The following is a 23355-nucleotide window of genomic DNA, read 5'->3' on the forward strand; positions in this document are numbered from 1 at the left end:
GGAAGCTGGGACGAAGTGAGAGAGTGGCATGGACATATACACACTACCAAATGTAAAATAGATAGCTAGTGGGAAGCAGCCGCATAGAACAGGGAGACCAGCTTGGTGCTTTGTGTCCACCTAGTCGGGTGGGATACGGAGGGTGGGAGGGAGATGTAAGAGGGAGGAGATATGGGGATACATGTTTATGTATAGTTGATTCACTTTGTGATACAGCAGGAACTAACACACCATTGTAAAGCAATTATACTCCAATAAAGATGTTAAAAAAAAAAAACACATGGAATAACACAAACAAACAGACAAAAAACGCTAAAGGAATAAAAGGGTTCAGAAGGCAGTATTAGATAATCTATGATACTGTGTGTGTGTGCACGCGCACAGAAAAGCAAATTAATAAACTTTGGACAGCTGCTCATGGATACGCAAAAAAAAAACCTCTAAATACTTATCAAAGCAATTTGCATTTTACAACTGTTATACCACCTTTAAACGAAACATCATTTTTACTGAATAACTGAGAAATGTATCACAGACTTATACAGCAACTGTGCTAGGGAAATCCACTTTTGTTCTCATTTCCCTGGTGTAACAAAAAGTATTGACCATTATTAGCTACCACCAGTAAATAATATCCAACAGTAATGTGACCATCAGAACAGAATCACTAAAGTGCTTCTTTTGCCTGAAACATCTTTTCTGAAAAAGTTTTTGTAACCACACCTATAATGATTCCTCATTATTCCTGAGACGATAGATAGAGAGAGAGAGGTAGACAGATAGATAGATAGGTCTCTTTGTTCCATATAAATGTATGTAGAAGAGACTAGGTCATTTTCTTACGGCACCTTTCTTGGAAGTATTACTAATCACGACTGAAATGGCCATTAGCCCCCATTCCCTGATCACTTATTATGAGTACCACTTCAGGTTTTGGCGCATGTGCTTTCATACAGTATTCCACTTATACTATCAGCAATACAGCACCTTGCAGAATTCATCCTGCTGGTATTAAGTCTACAGTATTAGCTGAGATCCAACTGTCCTTTAGAGATCTGACCCTTGAAACTCAGAGAAAAGCGATACATCCTAAAGGATTTCTAGAGAGAATCAAACTGTCCTAAATCTAAATTCAAATCCAAGCTGTCCAAATTCCTAAACTATAACGGTTTTACTAATTTTCATGGCTAACACTGGAAAACATTTTATTCTAAAACTAGTTATTCTGGTTTTCTTTCATTTTTCTTTCTTCCCTTCCTTGTTTCTTCTAATAGTAGACAGAATTTATCTAATTTACATAATAGTAGATATAATCAATATCTACTATTAATTATGTTCAAACTCAAAAGCGATCTACAGTGTTGTTCTGTAGTAGCATATAAACTGGCTAACATATATTTTAGGTGATTTTAATATGTCAAGAATTTGGGATTTTCCATGATTAAAATACAAAGAAACATTATAATAATCCTATCACCAGCAAGAGTAAAGTTCAGCAAACTACAGCCACAATCATTCACTAACCACAGACCTGTACAAAATATAAAGTTCTCCCATTGTGCCTAGAAAGGTTTTCCCAAACTCTGACATGTCTAAACCGTGTAATAGAATATTTTTCACCTAAGCTTCGCATAATCTATGATACCCAAACACCTGGAGCTGATAACGCTAGATTAATTTACATTGTAATTTCCCCTCAGTGAATCTATATTTCCCCATAAAAAGTATTTTCTAATATTAAATTTAGCCAATTTATGTGTCATGATTATTTTTGCCTTACAAGATTATAATAAAATGAAATACGCAAAAGTCATTATATATTGCAAAGTATCACATAAAATATCACATAATTATTAAAAAAAATATGCCCTTGCCCTTGTGACATAAAGCATGTAAAAACATAAGATTAAATAAAACAGGAAGGTAGTCACAGATTTCTGTTTGTAGACTGAATCTTCAGGCCTTTAAGTGACTATCAAATATTAGGGCCTGGACCTAAAAAAGAAAGAATGAAATATTAACAATGTCCCACCTTGTGGGAGCTCGACATCACTTGACACTACACAGAAACCGACCTTTTTGTCCTTCAGGCTTGCCTACCAGGCCCCATCTTCTATCGCAAAAGCCAAATCATCTGATCCCAAACTAACTGTCAACTGCCTGTGATGGTGGGGAAGCCAGACATCAATCAATCAGGTTTTATCAGACGCTCTCTTCGTTTCTCTGTTGTGCTCATCTTATCATCTGACCCAGTTGTAGCCCTGACTTCAGAAGCTTAAGCAACTTGATGACAAAATATGTGCCGGTTTGTCCAAGATGCACATCGTTAAGAAGTGGGGTGATAATTTTAGCAGCTACCTAATATATTTGCAAATGAACTCTTGAATATTTCAGATCTGCACAGGCCCCATGTTGGTCAGTCTCTCCTGCCCACTGAGTCTGTTCTTGGCTGTGGGAGGCCCAATAAATCAAAAATCTGTAAAAGTACTTAGGTACAAGTCAAACATCATTGGGAAATGTCACTGTTTTCATGGCAATGTGGGCAGAAAGGCTAACAAAATGAGAATTTCAGGATGTCACTTCAAGAAAAGAAAGAAGACCGAATTGATAAATGCGCACAATACAAATTCAGATAGTTTTACCCCAAATAAATAAAAATAAGTCAGAAAATTAAAAGCCTTTTTATTCTTATTGACTGGAGTCTTGGAGGAAAAAAATGTTTAGACTGTCAATGCTGTTGGCAAATCTACATTAGCTGTCCCACTGCTCTAATGATATAAAGAATGTACTCGTACACATAAACTAGTTGGGTAAGGAATCAACTATGACATAGATTATGAGTTTAAAATTTTTTAATTCAAAGAAAATATCTGTTACATAATTTTTACACAAAAGTGAGAAGAGTGAAATATAGACATATTTTGTGGATATAAATACTCTATGTTAGCATAAGTATCCACTTGCTTAACTTAGTCTTCTTTTTTCTTCACGGAGTAATTAATTTTTAAGATTTTCCTTAAAATCAAAAGAACAACTTTTATGATGAATATAGGATTTTCATTAAAGGCAATGTCAATATCCCATCCAGCTCTCATTAAAATCTTCACTGAACTATATTTTGAAAGTATTTTAAAAGCAGCATAAAATTTATCCACAAAACTTATTCACATAAATACGTATCTTAATCATAAAAGTATGGGCTATGAAACATCACAATGTATTACAGTGATAATATTTTGACATGGATGAAAAGGCACACCATGAAAATAATTTGTATACAACAAATGAGAAAGTGGAAGAATAATTTGTACAGTATGTCATAAGATTCCCACTGAATTCAAAGTGTTTTATTAAAAAAAAATTTTTTTTTAAACCTTTGAACTTCTCAGTAGACACAGTAAGCAAGAATTCTTACTAAAAGTAATGATAACACAAATTTGTATCATTTAATTTTAAATAATCAGAACTTTTAATTGAATTACCTGATAATCTTTAAAACCTTTCTTCTAAATTAGGGAATTTAAATGTAGTAAGCAAGAAGGAAATGGACAATATTTAGTGTATTCAATTATTATTTACTATCATTATTATTTTTTTATTATCTTTAAAGCCACTTAGTAATATAAGAGTTTCAGCTATTTTTTGGCACACATTTAGAGGAATCTGGCCCCCAACTGAACTTGAATATCTGTCAATTAACTATTTTTAATCTTCTAACTTCCAGTTTATTGCAGGCTCACAACAATTTCAGAATATACCACAACAAAGCAAGTCTTTCTTAAAGAGTACACTATTATTCATATCCCAAACGAACAACTAATAAGAAAATTAAAAGTTCCAGATTAATAGGTAAAGGACAAATATTTGTCTCAGTTTTGTAATTAATTCTTCACCCTACTCAAGTTTAAAGATATTTCCAAATTTTGAAATAAATGAAATAATTTTAGAGATTGTGCTGAAAAACCTATGTCAAGTAATTCACACAAGAAATCTTCCATATGCAATATTATATAGATGTTAACTTGTTGAAAATTCTCTTTTACTGTCTCAACAAGAGATGTTCACCAAAGTTCTACAAATGTAGATTAGAGTAATTCATATCTTCAAAAGGATTTCTCTAAGAAGGGAATCAACTAAAAAATAACGTTAAATATATCTTCAATAAATGTCCATTTAGAGATAATTTTAGATGCATTTTAAGGTTTAAAATAGCTTTTAAAATAGGCTGCACAAAAGCTAGGTGTTACAGCTTTTATGTGGGCTATTAAAATTATATATGTTTGTGGTAGCCTATATATAAGCTATTTTATATATATTTGTGGTAGTTGGTTAAGACACATCTAACATTATCAAAAGTCAAATCATGTATAAGAAAACATCAGACTAATACCATTCAACAACTTCTAACAATTCAAAGGGGCAACAGTCAGTGGCAGATGCCCAGATGAAATGAAGGTCTATTTAATACTAAATATTACACTAGTGCCTCTTATAAACATATTCCCTTTATTTTTTTACACTCATGGGGATATTACCAGAATATTAAATATTAAATGGTACTGCCTTGCAGACTATATAAAGAGTTGACTTTCAGCTATTACATGGACAATGCCTGGAATGAATAAGCAATTATATGGCATTGGTTATAGCCATCAGGCACTCAACATTCATTTTTAAAATCTCCAAAGTCATGAGATACATATACAGTTTCCCCATATACAAACATATTTAAGTTTATTTAGTGCCCACAAGCTTAAGAGTAAAGTAGAGCATTTCAGGCACCATTTCTAAATCCAGTTTTTACTCTTTAGCATAATTTTTGAAAAGAATAAGATGAATTTCCAAGGATCTGATTTGGAAAAAAAAAAATGTTCATTTTAAGTGATCACTGTCTCTTAGAAATCTCAACAAAATAGCATGTCTTTTGTTTCCTGGCTTTCGCAACTTAGGACCTTTTATTATCTTTGCAAACATCCTTTGAAGACATCTATCCTTTCAGCTTACTACATTAGGATTTCCTTTATTAGCAATGAATATTTGTTAACACTAAAATAGTCCCATGACACTTCTTCCATGGACCTTTCATAGCAAAACTCTCTGGCCTCAGACATGGGACTGGTTATCCTGCACCCATCGTGAGGCAAAACTGGTCCTCAAAAGTACTTTAAAAATAGTGGATACATTATTATAATGGACCAGGAAAGAAGGGATGAAAGAGAAAAAATAAGAGCTTCTTATTTTAACACCTGAAATCTTGACCAAAACCAGTTCTACCCAGTAATTATCACATATTCATTTTTAGAAGTATTTGTCAAAAGCACAAATTACTAAGGCTTTAAATAATCTTGACTAGACAATTCTTCTCTTTTTGTCATCTCAAAAAGACAATCTGACAGTAATGGTATGACACCCTCTCAGACAAGCCTCTCGGCATTAATATTTAAATCTTACATATCCCTTGTGATTGGAATTCAGCCTCTATTCGCAAACAAAAACTAAATCAATGTTCTTAGAGTTCAAACTAGATCCCTAAACAGTTTGCCACTCTCTATGCACAGATAAGATAAACTTTCTTTGACCCAAGAGATGAAGTTGCCATGACGATCAGAGAGTCCACTTTCTATATTGATATTTTGCTGATGTAACAACAAATAGAACCAGATCCTAGTGCTGATAATGGTGATTAATTAATACTAATATTGATCCCTACAAGCAAGAGACAAGGCTATTAACTTGAAGCCTGAAAAGTCAATTGTTACCTGTGGCAGAGATACTAGGAGCTGATTTGGAAGCATAATAAACAAATGTGCTATCTTTATGTTAATACCTTTAAAGAGATAGTTCTTTCTAGAATGCCAAATATTGCCATGTCTGAGCTTATTAATTTAATTGCATTTCAGCTTTTAAAAATGTAACCTTATTGAATGATACATACTTACCCCTTTATCTATGGTGGAAACACATTCTCTGGGACTGAAGTAACAGACTTTTGCTGCTGTTCATTTGGTGAGGGAATGAACTGATAATTTTACACAGTGGCAGGCGCTGAATCAGACAGGGTTTCAGAAATACCTGCAGTGTTCTTCTGAAATGTCCTACTAATCCTTTGGATTTGGGAAAGTAACAAAAACTCCAAGGGAATATGATTTGGAGAATGAGAGCTCCCAAGTTAATGTATTCACTCACACTTTTTAGTGAACAAAGATTGCATTGAAAAAAGTATTCTTGAAAAATTTTTTATTCCCAGATAAACCTAATTTTAGATTTTTCACACGATTTAGCCAAACATCAAAAACCTGCTCTAAAGTATCACCTTATGAAAACCTGAATATACATTCTTTTGAAGGAAAGTTCATTTGAGAAAGCATTTTCTTTGAACATAAAAATTAATCACAGAATGTAGAATAAATAAGATTACTTTATTCATTTAATACCTTTTTAGCAAAAGTTACATATTGAAAAGGGGATGTGATTAAAATGCCAGTAAGTACATTCTTGATTTGCCTTGTTTATGGGGAAAAGCAAAAATATCAGTATTAGAAATCCATACAACTAATTCCAGATATGTCATTTTAGCAAACACATTAGCTTCAATCTCGTTCTCTCAAAACTTTTTCCAGTGATAAGAACTAGCAGCAAAATGGGCTAATTAGTTTCATTTCTTTGTTTTTATCATGTGGAGTAAGAGCTAATTTAGTCCTTAAATAGTCCTCAAACAGCAGAAATAACATGGATGAGGGAGGCCTTGAAGACCTCATGAATGGGAGAAATGAGTTACCTTAACTGTAACACAAAGTTAACTTAATTTACACTACCAAACAGGCAAAACATACATACATATGAGCTAGACAACTGACATAATCATTGAATATTTTAACTTATCCCCACAATTAACCAGAAACAAACTGATGTGTAAATCTTTGCATTAACCCTTAAGTATATAATAGATTTTAAATTAGCAGAATGTAAAAATCAGAAGCAAATTGTTTAACTGCACTACTGTCTTGCAAAACTTAACAGTACCGACTTAAACAATATAGGACAAGTCACATATTTTCTATGTCTATATTTAAATAGCGCAGGAAATAAAATTTTAATTTACAAAGACTTATTGGTAACTTGTAATGTCTAAAGTGAACACTGATATCTTATGTGCAATTCAAAGAGATGCTTACACTCCTTGTAATTGAACCGATACAATTATATTATTCTTAACGTTTCTAGCTATAATTTATAGAAGAGTTCAAACTTCTTTGTCCATTTAAAAAATATTGAGATATATAATATTAAACCTCATAATTTTTCTTACTGCATAATTTTACAAATGAACCACTTTAGAAAGTTACCAGAAGTGTAAAACATAAGAGCTGCTCTTTCAATTCCAAGACATATCACCAAGTTTTAACCCTAAACTCTTTTATAGCAACTAGGGATGAAAATGCTACCTCATTTATATTTGCATTGTTGACGCCACTGAACTTAAAAAAAAAAACAAACCTGACTTCATGATAATAACTCTTAAAAACTAGGATTCATATTAGCCATTTTTAAATTTTCCTATTTTAAAAAAATCTACTAAATATTTATTCTTAGATTTTTTTCAGAAAAATTCTATGTATTGATATATTTCAAATTTGTAAACAAAGAAATTAATTTTTTACCTTACATTGGGTACCAATCTTTCTATTTTATTGATAAAACAACTATTATACATAATGTATTTTCCTTTATTTCATGGCCAGTGTAAAAATAGGCTTTCTGAAACGTTACTCAGTCAAAAACATAGATAATAAAATCCCTAACATGAGACATACCATAAGCCAAAGAGAATGGCTTATTTTTTAAACGTTATAGTTAATTATTTTTAAAATCCAAAGAAATGAGTAATATGCTTCAAAGCAAAAATCTGTCTTAATATTTGGCAGGTGAAAAGCAAAACATCCTGAGTATAAGAGCGATCAATGTATTTCAAATGTGCATAGCATACCCAAACCCCTCTTTAAAAATAATAATATTAATGATAATACAGTAGTTAATTAACCCCAAAATTATGGATTGAACATTAATACCAGAAACACTAAAAAAAAAAAAAAAAAAATCCTACACTAGAACAATGAAAAATAACCACAACCACTTCTTTGTGTAACATAATTTTAAGGTTCTAAAGATGATCCACTTAGAGATTTTCACATTTACAAATATTAAATAAATTTAATATGCAACATTCTCATTTAAAACAATAATCATTTTATAAGTAAAACATTTAATATTATGTACTTTTAAAAAAAAATAGCATAAAACATTAAAATGCCACTGTGCAAGTCAGGGACTCATACAGCCTGAATTTATTAGATCATCTCAAATAACAAAAAGGTAATTTATTCACTATGAAAGGATTCCACCTCTGCAAAACCCCTCTACAGAACTGCTAACGAGATCATTCTTAACAGGGGACATTTTACTTTCAAGGTGTATATTCATTCCCAATATCTACTTCACTTAAAAAAAAAAATTCTGCCTCTTAATTCACCCTTTCTTTTTCCTTCACCACAAATTATTTGGCACATGATCTAGACCGAACATTTCTGTTCTACATGTTTGAAAACATCAAGCAATCTAAAAGTTTTAGGACAACTGTTCTTGAATGGTATCAAGAAGAGTGCCTTTTCTTAATGTTGGATGAAAATAAAGTACTTGAGTTTCTTTCCTCCCTTTCGATGTCTACATTAACAACTAGCTGGCATTTGTACAAAAAAAGAAAAAAAAAATCTTTTCCTGAACCCATAGCCAATATACTTAAGTGTGAATGAAGTTGGGGACATATAGGGCAGTAAACACATAGAGACAACAGCTTGAAGAAGAAAATGACAGTAAACTGTACACACAACACAGTTACTAATCATAAAGAGATACATTGGTAAAAGAAAAAAAAAATCATCATTTCTGTCATAAATTTTGCAGTGCAGCCCCAGAATGGAGAACAATCTGGGCAATTTATTGGCATATTGGCAGGAGGTGATAAGGCTAAAAACAACAACAGCGAGCAGCTGTGCGAGGAGATGGGCAGATAGCATGATATGGCTCCCACACCAAACACCTCCCGTCCTATCAGGGCTTTTTATCAAACCAGGATTACAATAATAGCTCAGGAGAGAAAGCTTCTGAGGGGAGGGCAGAAAATACAGTCTTGGAATAGGAAAAAAAAAACCTGAATTTTGGGACAAAACATGGGGGCAAAATACATAATTTATCACTGTATTATCAGGAAATCCAGGCAGTCTAATCAAGGAGCACTGAGTGACTATTTTTTGCCTTATCATCCAAAGTGGTGGAAACGGAGAAGGAATTATCAGGCTTCTGCAGATTGCTGGGCTGGAATTTTAATGGTAATAATCGGGTTTCTGATGGTATATCTTCTCTGCTTATCTTTCCCATTATCTCCTCTTATCTGGCCAGTCATCATAGCAAATTAATGGTGCTCTTTCAGCGTTGCCTTTTTATCGCTGCCCGGAGAGCACCCAAGGGGATAGAATAAGCAAAATATTAAAATACTGCATAAATCACAATTTTAGATAGCAGGGAACTGTACGCAGTAAAAGAAAAAAAAAACTGTGCCCAACAACCTTTTTGTCCTTTAAATTGACTGTCTTCAGAGTTTCTGGTATAAGCTGACTTTTGCTTGTCATAGTTGCTCTAAATTGGGTATGTTTTATCAGCGATGCCAAAGCTTTATTTTCAAATTCTGGACGTTTCCAAGTTTAAAATGCAGTTTCATTAGTTGCATGAATCGCTACTGTTTCAAAATGCATCTCTTTCTGATATTTTCCAAACTTCTATTTGATCCAGAATGTCAAAAGCAACACTGTTGTTTGTAATTGTTTTAAAAAATGCTTCACTTCTTATACACTACTAAAATTGGAGGGAGAGACCTATCATGGTAATGACTTTGAGTACCAAGACAAACTTCTCCATCTGCAAAACTGCCTCTTACTCCTGGACAGGCAAAAGGAGGCAAATGTCAATAGGTTACAAACAAAGTGACTTTACAGCTGGTCAAACTAGTATCCCCCCCAAAAAACAACAGCTATTAGATAGCACTGCTCTATATATAACAATTCAAAGAGCTCTAATTTTTCTTTTTCCTTAACAGTGCAAGGGGAGAAGTGTGTCCACATTTGCATAGATTATCACTGTGACCCCAAATTGAATCCACTAAAAGTCTAAACTGCACGTATATTAATAACACATATGAATGCATATATCAGCAGGCAATGATCACTGTCAACAAATATAAATATAATACTTGTTCACTTTCAAATGAGAGAACTTTAAAGTATTTTTGATAGTTAATAAATCACAGCATTCAAATAAGACTAAAATGTTTTATGACCTATAACACAAGTGTAGCATCAGCAATTAGTTCCAACGCTTTAATCTTCAATTATATGAGGTGGACATAGAAGGACAGAAAAAAAAAAATTTAATGTAGCTAATTGGGAAGATAACAAAGTATTTCCAAGTAGAATCAGATGGTCTTTGTACCATACAATCAATTAATATTAATTATTTATTAACAATCTAGACGACAGCCATGAACTAAAAAGCATTTTGCCTTTAATAATGTTTACAATCATGTCTTACAATAAGCACAGTTTTGTACTATAAAATGCAACATTTACACACAGGGACGTGATCAATTTAGTTCTAAAAGGTAAAAGGCGATTAGTTGAAACCATGCAATAATCACTCTGAAAAAGTGAAAGTCTTCAAGAACGGTATCTCTACTCAATTAAAACTGCTTTGAGCCAAAAGTTAAGTCCAGTACTTGCTTTAACCCAAGTTGCAGAAAATAGGAACTGAAGCATAAGAGACGAAATCCACGAAATAAAAGCTAGCGAGTCAGGTCTGAGAGGCAAGGCTCTAAATACTTATATAGCAAACTGCTTATATCCTGGACCCCATTTCATACTGGCTACGTTGATTTATATGATTTATTTTAAAACTACATTAAATTAAATTTTCAACACGAGGAGGTGAGTAGGGTTAATAATCAAGGGGGAAAGAGTGTCATTAAAGCTTTTTCCTAAAATTACACGATAATCAGTTTTATACTAGTTGCCAGACTTTAAACAACACGAAGAAATGGACACACCACATGGCTGGCAAAAAAAAATAATAATAATAAGGCTGTTTCTCCTTTTCGGCCAAAGCGTTGAAGACGTGTCGCAGGGCGACAAAACACCATGGGAAGGATTTTCCCCAAACGTGAAAAGTTGGCCGAGTTGAGCTCTGCGGGTGTGTGCGTTCCGGGCAGGTGCCTCTCGCCCCGCTGTGTCCTTTCAGTACCACCCAGGCCCCCGGGGGCTCGGGGGCTTCAGGTCACGCTCTCTGCGGCGCCCAGGCTGCCTTGAACTCCCGGCTTCCGCGCTGGGAAGCGACCGGCGGCCCCTCCCAGCGAGGACTCCCGGCGCCTGCAGGGCCCGAGGTAAACCGCACGCCCGCGCCGCAGACCTCCCCGGCGACGCGAACCGGACGGGCCCGGAGCCCCCGGCCAGACCCGCCCGCCGCCAGTCCCGCGCCCGCAGGGCGGAGGCGCACGGCTGCCTGCTGCAGAGGCGCGAACTTTTACACCTACTTTTTGTTTCGCTTCGGCTTTGGCGTGGCTCTGGCACCGCCCAGGATCGCGACCCAGACACTGATTTTCCACCGCCTGGGGACGTTGTGCCCCTCGCCCCGAGGTCTCGACCAGCTGTTCGGAGAACTAAGTTCTCACCCCCGGTTGCTAAAAAGTGGTCCCCAAGAGTAGCAGCCCGTCAAACGCAACAACAATGACAACAACCGCGCTAGTAACAAATCTCCTAAATGAGTGGGGCTGCCCAGACAGGCTCCACGAGACAGCAGCGCTAACTGCGCGCGGGGGTCGCGTTAAAAAGGACCCCGGAGCGCGAAGGACGAGCCGAGCAGGAGTGGGCTGCTCGTCGCAGCCGCTGTCTTGCCTGGCGCTCGGGCTGTCTGTGTGTCTGTGCCCGACTAGTTGTCCCTCCAGCTGCTCAGGCAAAGTTTGACAAATCCCGGGCAGCGGGAGCGGATTTCCCCGAGTCTCCCTCCCTTTTCCCGCCCCGCGCGCCCCCCTCCTCAGAAATAATCCCACCAACTCTCGGCCCCGCGTGCAAACTTACGTTTGATCTGCCGGGGTTTGCTCTGCTTTCGCCGGGACATTTCGGCGGCGGCCGCTGCCACTGGGGCTCCCGCGGTGCCCGCGGTCGGGGCTGCCGCTCCCTCGGCTCCCGCCGCCGCCGCCGCCGCCGCCGCCGCCGCCGCCGCCGCCGCCGCCGCTGGCCAGGCTCGGGCCGCCGCCGCCGGCCGGACTCCAGGTGCTCCGGACGCGCGGGATCCGGGCGCTGGGCTCCTCCGGGAGCCGCGGATCCACGTTTGGAGATGAGCAGGCAAATGAGGAGAGAGAGGGGGGCAGAGAGAGTGTGACAGTGGGGAGGGTGGGGGGGAGAGTGGGAGAGCAATGGGGGGGGGGGGGAATGGGAATTTTCAAACGAATGGACAGGGAGAGAGAAAAGGGAAAGGGGGGCACGAAAAGAAGGAAGAGAAGGAGGGAGGGAAGGGAGAGCGAGCAGAGGGGAGAGGGGAGGAGAGGGGGCGGAAGGCGCGGGAGGAGGAGCGCGCTCGCTCTCCCCTCTCCGCGGCTCGCGGGGCAGATACTCGAGCGCCGCCGCCGCCGCCGCCGCCGCCGCCGCCGCTCCGGGCCGCGCAGCTCTCGCTCTGCCGCGGGAGGTGGCGAGGCGCGGGAGGGAGGGGCGCGCCGGGGCTGTGAGGAGGGGGGACTATTCCATCAGCGAAAGGAGGATTGGCTGCATCCAAAGCCAGTCCGGATGCAAACTAGGGCCCTGGCCTGGTCGCGTGGGGTTCAGAGGAGCGCGGCGGGGGGTTGGAGGGACAGAGGGAGGCGTGGGGCGGGCTTGGAGGGGGGCCACCTTCTGCAGTTGTCACCGCGTCAGCTCTGGGCTTTTGCCAGAGCACCCCTCCTCCTCTTCCCGGCAACTTCTTTTCAACAGCCCCTCTGATGGACCCCAACTCTCCTCTCTCACGCCTCGCCTATCCAGCGGGGCACAAAGAAATCTCAGTCACTCCATAAACTTTGTGCTTCCAGTTATGCCGCCCCCTCCCCTAGCCTCCACCCCGCCCTTCCAGCTATTTGGCAGGAAGGTTAGGCCACTGGTAAAATCCTCTGCGAGATCCAGCTGATCACAAATGCCAGCTGTATGTCTTGGGGCCAGTTAAGTCCTCTCCTCTGCCCAGGCTCTCAGGAGACCATTTCATTGCTCTCAAGGTTCCAAGGAGACCGCTGCGGACGCGGACCATCCCCCCACTTGGCCAGCACGGATGGGATGCTGAACAGCGTCCTAAAAGTGCTCTTTCTCACCTAGAGTTTTCATTTTAGATTGTAAAAATTCCGAATTTGGAGAGAGGCAGATATTTTTCTCCCATCAGAAAGGAGGACCATTAGCTAGGTGATTACCCTTGTGGGAAAGGAACCATCTCTAATCAGAATACTAACTTTTTGAGGAAGTCTGTGGAAGTTCTAAAGTCCCACCCCCGCCCCATAATCTTTCATTCTTTTAGTTCTTCTGCCACAGGGAAGCAACCAGCGACTAATAAAAGATTTGATCTTGCCATAATTTCCCAAGCAGGTAAGACCCAATAACTACTTCATGATTCTTTAGCTTTTAAAGTTTAGTTTCATTATTATTCAATTATTGTGTGTGTAGTATGTCGGAAACTGCAAGACAAAAGAACAAATTTTGAAGTGATTTGCATAGTTATTATTTTGGCCAAGTTAAGCTGCATAAGGCTAGCTTAGTTTCTCATAGTTTCATATACACTGAGTTTTAAATATATTCTCCCAGGTGGACTTGAACGAGGCGTCTATCCAAGAGACAGTGGAACTGGCTGCTTTATGTAATCAGTATTTACTAATAAACTCCACTGCCGTTAACATGTATGCACCCGACGTTCCCCACCCCAGGTTGTGAGGTCATCCATTCTGATCTGAAATCGAGCCCCCCTTTGTTTGGTTGACTAACATGGGTGTGAGCCCCGCCAAACTCCACACGCTAAAAGGGTCTGGAGGTCAGCAGAGAGCCTGGGCTGATTGAGCATAATGCAGGCTGTTCAGTGTGCAGGAAGCACTGTAATCAGTGTCATTGATAACCCCATCAGGACATCTTCTGGAAGGTGTAAAGAGTTGCCCTGCGAAAGGTATGGCTGAGAGAATGTTAATACAGAGCTGAAGACCAATCGTGAATTTTATTACATTACCATTAGTACTATTACCGCAGAGCTTGTAAGAATACATGGTTCTTTGCAGTGGAAAATGCACTAAGTGACAAAGTCCCTCCCCTGAAGAACCAACAAATTAAAGCTGTAAGTACCATGAAAAGCAGGGTTATTTGTGTTTGTGTTGTGGAATGAATCAGCAGACAGAACTACAGATTTTTGCCTCCTTAATTTCCAATTCGTTACAATTAAAGTGGTATACTTAGAATTGAATTATTATATATTATGGTTTTTAAAGATCTTTTTATAAAACTGGCTGTCTTTTTTATATCACCCAAAAAGAATGCCCATTGGAATTAAAATATCATAACAGTTAATGTTTCTTTTGGCATTTGAAATGGTTAAATATGCAAAGCAAAAGAGAAACAAATAAATCTCAACTAAATATTCACTTTAAAAGCTGAAAGGAGCAAAAGCCAGAGAATTCAAGGCAAGATTGATAAGATAACCAGATTACAGTATTAGAAATAAATATAGCTCATCTAAATTTATAAATAGATATATTATTCTGGTCAATATGAATGAATTAAACTAAGGAATATTATTACATTTTGTGTTTTCTCATCATTTTTAATGAGAATGTTAATGATATTTAAAGTTTAATTTTTCTTTTTCCCATTTAATTCACTAAGGTTATGAAATAAAAAGACAGCAAAACCTATAAGCAATTATCTCTGTCCAAATGGATATAGCAGCTCCAAACCACAGCTACATGACTATCAAACAATGATTATGAAAACCACAATTGAGAAAAGCATCAGGGAATGATATTGCAAAACCACAGCAACAAATGTGTCTGTGATATTGAAAGCCACAATTCACAACTAATACCCTGTGTATCGCAAATTACTATTTAACTATAAATGTGAAAATGTATAAGTAACAGCACAAAATAATTTCTCATTTACTTGAAAATGAATTATTCATTTTCTAGACTCACTGATTTCATCTTTACATAATGGTTCATTTTGAAAAGTTTCTTTTTTTCAAAGACAAATCATTTTAAATCACATAGGTAAGTTACTTTAAAAGCAGAAAATATGCAACTTTTAATAACATTTCCTCAAATGCTAAAAGAATTGATTTGAAACCAATCTGAAATAAAGAAACATCTACTTCAGTCTAGCTTTCTTCATAAAATTCTTCAGGAGCAGAAAGGGATGGAGTGGGAACTGTTTATGGAAAAAAACAAAGCTTCGAGTATTCTATTACACCTTCAATGAGAACATAATTATATATTCTCAAATAGTCATTTTAGCTAGAAACCATATATCTGACAGTAAAATGAGTCACCAGTACCAAAACAACTTTAATATGCAAACCAAATGTTTATTTACAAATAAATAAAAGAATATTATTTGTAAGTTTATAGAGTTTCCAGATTTAGCAAATTAAAATACAGGATGCCCAGTTAAATTTTAATTTCAAATAAGCAACAATAAATTTTTTAGGATAAGTATGTTCCATGCAATGTTTGGGACAAACTTATCCTAAGAAATAATTGTTGTTTATCTGGAATTCAAATTTAACTGGGCATCCTGTATTTTATCTGGCAAACTTCTAAGTTTAGCATTTTAGCATTTTCACAAATTTGTGGTTATTTATCATATTGTTTATGGAAAAGGTAGGGAAACCCTACAGTTCTTCCTAAAGACACAGATATTCTTAATTCTTGAACATCATATTTTTTAGGGAAGGCAAGTAGAAGGAATAAATTTCTGTACAAAAATTCTTCATTTGGCACAGTACCGAAACATGCTCTCAGTGTAAATGGATTGCATTCAGGTCTGTCTCACTCTTGAATTTGCTTTTAAAATGTGCTTTTTTTCCTCTAAGGGATCAACAAATTGATAAAGCAACCTCCCAGGCCACATCTTATTAGGCAGCAAGCTGCCTTCTTTATTATGAGAATAAACAATATTCAAAGGCTTCAGAAAGACTTAATTTTTTGCCCTTGTATCCTCACCAAAAGTTGAATACAGTTTATCTGCCTTAATTTAAGATTGTGGCACTGAATTGAAGAAGAATGCAGTATGAATATAGTGTTTAGTGTTTGTGTATCTTTATAATTTCAGCAGTTTAAAAATAAAAATCAACAAATTCATCGAAATGGCATTTCCTAGGTTACAACTATGAAAAGGACTGTCTGCTTACTTGCAAAGGAGCCAAGAGCTTTGAAAACATTCAGTCAGTCTAGATCCGAGATTTAACTTGGTCTTCATGTAGATGGTCAATCCCCTTGACAGAAGTATGCATGTACAAAAAATTTACTAAAGGGCAGTCTACTGAATTAATCAATTCATCGGATTTTCAAAAATATCTGTGAAAAAAAATCTCTGATCCAATATGCATTAAGAATGACTCTTCTCTTTGTGTAGAATTTTATAATGTACTGAAAACCAAAATGTGGATGATTTAAGTTTTTATTCTTTGCAATCATCCTTTATGTCCAAATTACTATTCTGATAGAGGAAAATCATAGGATGAACTCTATTACAAAAAAAGTATTTGTTGCTAAGTCTGTATAATGCATAACACACCTCCAAGTGCAAAATAAATATTGAAGGAGTAACGCCCCAAGTTTTAGAAGACATCTGTTGATTTTGCCTGCCTAGCATCCATCCCTCTTCTTCTGGTAGTAATGCTGTGATGTCTTTTGAAGAACTACTCCTCCACGTCTTCTCTTTGGTCATGTAATGCAAGTGTGGCCTTCCCCAATCCCCTAGTCCCTGACCAATCAGAATATCCCACGTGTTCGTCTCTAGTGATTGGCTCAATGGTTCAAATTGTTTCTATGAGAGTCAGCCCTGGAACTTTATCCTAAAACCACTGAGGAAAGGGTGCTTCTATCCGACTGGTGTTGCTACACTGGAAGAATGCAAACCTAATATTGCTGTTGGCCATCCTTGGTGGAAGAATCTGTTTTAGAGGACTAATTCTGTCTTATCTTCTCTCAGGATCTGATTTTTGGGAAATCCAAACCAAGACACCCATCAACATTCCAATACTACTTTTTTTGGTTCCATCAATATTACCTATGTGTCTACATAAACATTAGAGTCTTGGTCATTTCCATTATATTGTATCTTCATCTATTTGACCAGGCTAATCTCTATACACCTTTGTAGTTTTAGTATAGATGTCATTTTTCACAGGAAGACGTCACTGACCTCCCAAGTCTTAGTGAGATATCTCTTCTCAGTTCCATAACACCTTCTTTGTCGGCATAATATCACTCATTGCATTGTATTATATCGGTAGTTTAAATACATATAAATTCAATCCTTACCAGCCCCCTCCCTGACCTACTACACCTAACTAGATAGTTTGTGAAGGCAAGAAATATGTCTGTCTTTTTCAGAACTACAGCCCCAGGGCTGGACACATAGACGGTCCTAACATAATTACTGGAAGGAAAAGTAAGGTCAGAATTATCCTGTTTTATATGGGGACTCCTACTCTTCCCAATCCTTATCCACATGGGCACAGGTGCAAGAAGTGGCAGCCATGTTTGCACAACGTGACTCCATGCTCCTGATGGCGGATACATGGACCAAGGGGAGTACCTGACTCAAATATGGCCAATCAAATTCCTCCCTCAGGAATCTAGAGTTAGTATTAAGAGTTTCATCTTTACATGGGCTAGTCTCTTGAATGAATGAAAAGTAAAACCTCTGGAATTATGGCATGGTTACCACCATGTGAACAGAGTAACAGTGACAGTTTGCCAGTAGAGAGAAAACGAAATAAAACAAATGTCCTGAGATAAGCAGAGCTGGGAATATGAAATGGCATCCCATGTCCTGTTCTAGCCCCTTCATGGGCTTCTGCCCTTCACGTCACTGAGATACTATGTCTCCTTAAAATAAATTCCTCCCCACCTTTCTTTTTAAAATTATTTTTGGCCTAAATTAGCATTAGTTGATTCTTGTTACATTCAAGCCAAAAGACAAAATTAGCAATCCATGACTTCAGTTAGCTTAACTATTCAATAGCCCCCTTTATCTGCAGTTTTGCTCTCTGCGGTTTCAGTTACCAGTGGCCAACCTTGGGCCCAAAATATTAAATGGAAAATTCCAGAAAAAAATAAAATTCATAAGTTTTAAATTGCATGCCATTCTGAGTAGCATGATGAAATCTCACACCATCCCACTTCATTCCCCCCCACCCCACGTGAATCATCCCTTTGTTCAGCGAATCCTACCAGTTAGTCACTTAGTAACCATCTTATATCAGATTGAACGTTGTGGTATCACCGTGCTTGTGTTCAAGTCACCCTTATTTTAGTTAATACTGGCTCCAAAGTGCAAGAATAGTGATGCTCGAATTCAGATGTACCAAAGAGAAGCCTTAAAGCGCTTCCGTTAAGTGAAAAGGTGAAAGTTCTCAATAAAGAAAAAAAAATTGTATGCTAAGATTGCTAAGATCTAAGATCCTCTATCCCTGAATTGTGAAGAAGGAAAAAGAAATTCATGCTAGTTTTTCTGTCACACCTCAAACTGCTAATGTTATGACCACAGTGCAGGATAAGTAGTTATGCTGGAAAAGGCATTATATTTGTACACTTAGATATTTTGAGGGAGAGAGACCACATTCACATAGCTTTTATTACAGTATAATTATTCTATTTTATTATTATTGTTGTTAATCTCTTACTGTGCCTTATTTATAAATTAAATTTTATTATAGGTATGCATGTAGAGGAAAAACCATAGTATATATAGAGCTCAGTAATATCTGTGGTTTCAGGTGTTCACTGGAGGTCTTGGAATATATCCTCCACAGATAAGGGGGGACCACTGTACTTAGAAATACCAATTTAACTGAATTTTCTATTTTCCTACAGAAAAGTTATATAAAAGCACTGTATTAGTCTGGGTTCTTCAGAGAAACAGAACTAACAGAATATATATATAGAGAGAGAGAGATTATAGGAAATTGACTCACAGTAATAGAGACTGAGAAGTTCCTGGATCTTCAGTTGACCCAGGAGAGTCTGCATTTGAAGGCCTGAAAACCAGGAGAGCTGATGGTGTAAGTTCCAGTCTTTGTCCCAGTATGAAGGCTGGAGGAGACTGATGTCCAGGCTAGAAAACAATCATGCAGAAGGGAAATTCTCACTCTGCCTTTTTGTTCTAGTCGGGCCATCAATGGATTGGATGAGACCCACCCACATTAGGGAGGGCAGTCTGCTTTACTCAGTCTGCCAATTCAAATGTTAATCTCACCCGAAAATACCCTCACAGACACACCCAGAATGTTTTACCAAATCTCTGGGCAATCAGTGGCCCAGTCAAGTTGGCAAAAAAATAACCATCATAAGCACTTTTGATGATATTTTTTTCCAGAGCAACCGTGAAATGGCAAAGAACATTCTTAGGAACTTTAAATGGGAAATCTACAATTTTAACATAGATAAATAAGGATGTTATCAATTACTGACTTGGGGCATTCACTTCAATCAGGGGTAAATGTGGGGAAAAAGGTAGCATTTTCAAATTCAGAGTTCCTCAAGGGCATGAAGACTGACTGACATGCACATCTATAAGCCTCCTGATTACAGGTATTCTGTCCCCAGATGTCTGATTTTATTTTCAACTTTACTTTGCCACATTTGAATAACCATCTAACAGATTACCTTGCACATAAATTTTATGAATGTTGTTATAATTTGCATGAATAATGTTTATACTTCTGTGGTAGATTTTATTTTCCAACCTATAACTTTTGCCATAAATTCCTAAATGCAAAAGAAGAAATTAAACAGCTTCTTGAGAACACTTGCTATATGTATAGACTTAATCAAATCAGTTATCTTTGCTTTTATCTACTTGTCAAAGTGTATTAAAATAATGCATTAGGAGTGGATTTAGGGTGAACTGAAGATGTAGGATTATGAATAACCATGCTAGGGCATACTGATAATGAAATCATCTAAAAGAAGCTGAAAAGGATAATTATATCACTTTAAAAATGTATCTTATAATAAAAATTAAATTATATGACTAATATACTCCTTTAAAAACTATTTTTATTTTGATTAAACAAATAGATGTACATAGATTTAAAGGTCAAATAGATTTTCAAGGCTTATAACAAAAATTAGCACTCCCTTATCCTACTCAACAGCCCAATGACAATTCCTGCTCCCAAAGGTATAATCACTGTCAAATCTTTTTTAGCTAATTCTCCTGATGTTCAACTCATATTTCTAAATAACATGCTTTACTACTTTAAAAATTTTATTAGTTTAGATATTATTGACCATATCACTATCTACTATAAAAATACGAACATATAATACCTTATACATCCCTAATACACACATTATTCAAAATTTTTGTTAAACCAAAAGTTTATATTTTGTTAACAGTTAATCTGTATAGGATATGATGATTACATTTTCTTTTGATCTCTTTGTTTTTCCTGAAGTTAATAATTACTTTCTTTGTCATTTTCTCTGTTTTCCATGACCTATCACCATTTTATCCCCAAATTATTTGCCGGTGCAATACAGTCAAGTACATTATTACATCAGTACATTCAAAGACAGATAAATTAGCAGGTCATTTTCTTCCCCCCATGCAGGTGTCCTTCTTGGAAGCTTTCGCCCTTCTGCTCAGTTCTAGACTAATTTCTCTCTGTGACTAAAACTTCCTTTTCATCATCTCCTGAGAATTCCCTTAATTTTGTCCTGTATTATATTCTAGATTTCCTGAATACTGTGTCTTCCTCTTCCATGGTTTACTATGCCCTTTTTTTTCTCTTTCCCTCCCTCCCTTCCTCCCTCCCTTCCTTCCTTCCTTCTTTCCTTCCTTTCATCCTTCCTTCTTGTTCTTTTCATTGTTGTTTTTGAGTAAAATTTCATGTAGCTTCCTGAGACAATTTATGTACAATGTAATTTTTTTTACTTTTGGCAAAACTAAAATTTTCTTTATTCTACCCTCATACATGACATATAGCTTGAGAGGGTATAGAATTCTAGGGTGCAAATTATTTTCCATGAATTTTTATTTTTCCAGTTTTATTGAAATATAATTTACATATCACATTATATAATTTTAGAAATATAACATGATGATTTGATACACTTATATATTGTTAAATGATTACCACAATATAGTTAACACCTCCATCACCTTACATAATTACCATGTGTGTGTGTGTGTGTATGTAGTGAGAACATTTAAGATTTACTTTTAGCAACTTTCAAGTATACTATACAGTATTGTTACCTATAGTCACCATGCTGTACATTAAATCCTCAGGACTTATGTATTGTATAATTGGAAATTTGTACCCATGAATCAGCATCTCCTCATTTCCTCCACTCCCCAACCCATGGCAAACACCATTCTACTCTATGAGTTCAGCTTTTTAAAATTCCACATATAAGTGATATCATACAGTATTTGCATTTTTTCTGTATGACTTATTTCACTTAACATAATGTCCTCAAGTTTCATATATGTTGTCTCAACTAGAAGGATTTCCTTCTTTCTCGTGTTGAATAATATTCATACATGAATATTCTTCATTCATTCATCTATAGACAGACACATATTGTTTTTATATCCTGGCTATTGGGAATAGTGTGGAAATGAACATGGGAATGTGGATATTTCTTTAAGATTTGATTTCATTTCCTTTGGATAAATACACAGAAGTGGGATTGCTGGGTTACATGGTAGTTCTATTTTTAATTTTTTGAGGAACCACCCTACAGTTTCCATAGTAGATGTACCAATTTACATTTCCAGCAATAGTGTACAAGGATCCCCTTTTTTCCACATCTTTACCAACACTTTTTATTTAATCTCATGTCTTTTTTTATACAGCCATTCTAACAGGTGTGAAGTGATATTTCACTGTGGTTTTGATTTGCATTTTCCTGATGATTAGGGACGTTAAGATCTTTTCAAGTACTGGTTGGCCATTTGTATGTCTTGTTTGAAAAAATATCTTTTCAGGTCCTCTGCCCATTTTTTATTGGATTGTTTGGTTTTTTGCTATTGAGTTGTGTTCCTTATATATTTTAATTATTAACCTCTTATCAGATAGATGTTATGGAAATAGTTTCTCCCATTCCATAGGTTACCTTTTCATTTTATTGATTGTTTCTTTTGCTGTGCAGAAGCTTTTTAGTTTGACGTAGTCCAGTTTATTTACTTTTGCTTTTGTTACTTGTGCATTTGGTGTCATAGCCAAACAATCATTGCCAAGACCGATGTCAAGGAGCTTTTCCCATTTTCTCCTAGTAGTTTCACTGTTTCAGATCTTATGTTTAAGTCTATAATTGATTTCAAATTAATTTTTGTAAGTGGTATAGGAAAGGGGTTCAATTTCATTCTTTTGCATGTGATTGTACACTTCCCAGTACCATTTATGGAAGAGATTATCCTTTCTCCATTGAGTATTCTTGGCTTCCTTGTCAAATATTAGTTAAAGCTAAATGTGAGAATTAATTTCTGGGCTCTAGATTCTGTTCTATTGGTCTATGTGTCTATTTTTATGCCAGTACCATGTTGTTTTGATTACATTGCTGCTTTGTAATATAGTTTGAAATCAGGAATTGTGATGCTTCTAGCTTTGTTCTTCTTTCTCAGAAATGCTTTGGCACTGTGTGATCTTTTGTGGTTCCATATGAATTTTAGAATTATTTTTTTCTTTTTCAGTGAAAAAATGCCATTGGAATTTTGAGGGATTGCACTGAATCTATAGATGGCTTTGAATAGTATGGATATTTTTAAAATATTAATTCCTTCAATTCATAATCGGGGATAGCTTTCCATTTATCTTCAATTTCTTTCATCAATGTCTTATACACTTCAGTGTGCAGATATTTCACTTCCTTGGTTAAATTTATTCCTAAGTATTTTTTTTGGATACTATTGTAAATGGCCATGTTTTATGTTCTTTTTCAGATAGTTCATTGTTAGTGTTTAGAAACACAACCTATTTTTGTATATTAATTTTACATACTGAAATTTTACTGAATTTATTTAT

At 36.5% G+C, this 23355-nt stretch overlaps 1 protein-coding gene and 1 long non-coding RNA gene across 3 annotated transcripts in view; one reads left to right on the top strand and one right to left on the bottom strand.

Annotated features, from left to right (window-relative positions):
* The window catches only part of ZFPM2 (zinc finger protein, FOG family member 2), a 459273-nt gene extending 446962 nt beyond the window's left edge, over positions 1-12311 (bottom strand). For both annotated transcript variants that reach the window (XM_082364233.1, XM_082364232.1), the window contains exon 1: positions 12180-12311. In XM_082364233.1, coding sequence (XP_082220359.1) covers positions 12180-12219 — 40 coding nt within the window. In that variant the 5' untranslated portion in view covers positions 12220-12311. The remainder of the gene's footprint in view (positions 1-12179) is intronic.
* Positions 12217-23355, top strand: part of LOC309615155 — a 36467-nt gene continuing 25328 nt past the window's right edge. The window contains exons 1-3 of the long non-coding RNA XR_014236559.1: positions 12217-12446; positions 13636-13703; positions 14381-14436. This is a non-coding gene — a long non-coding RNA (uncharacterized lncRNA). The remainder of the gene's footprint in view (positions 12447-13635; positions 13704-14380; positions 14437-23355) is intronic.

This window comes from Balaenoptera borealis, assembly GCF_965194805.1.
Source record: "Balaenoptera borealis genome assembly, chromosome: 17".
NCBI lineage: Eukaryota > Metazoa > Chordata > Mammalia > Artiodactyla > Balaenopteridae > Balaenoptera > Balaenoptera borealis.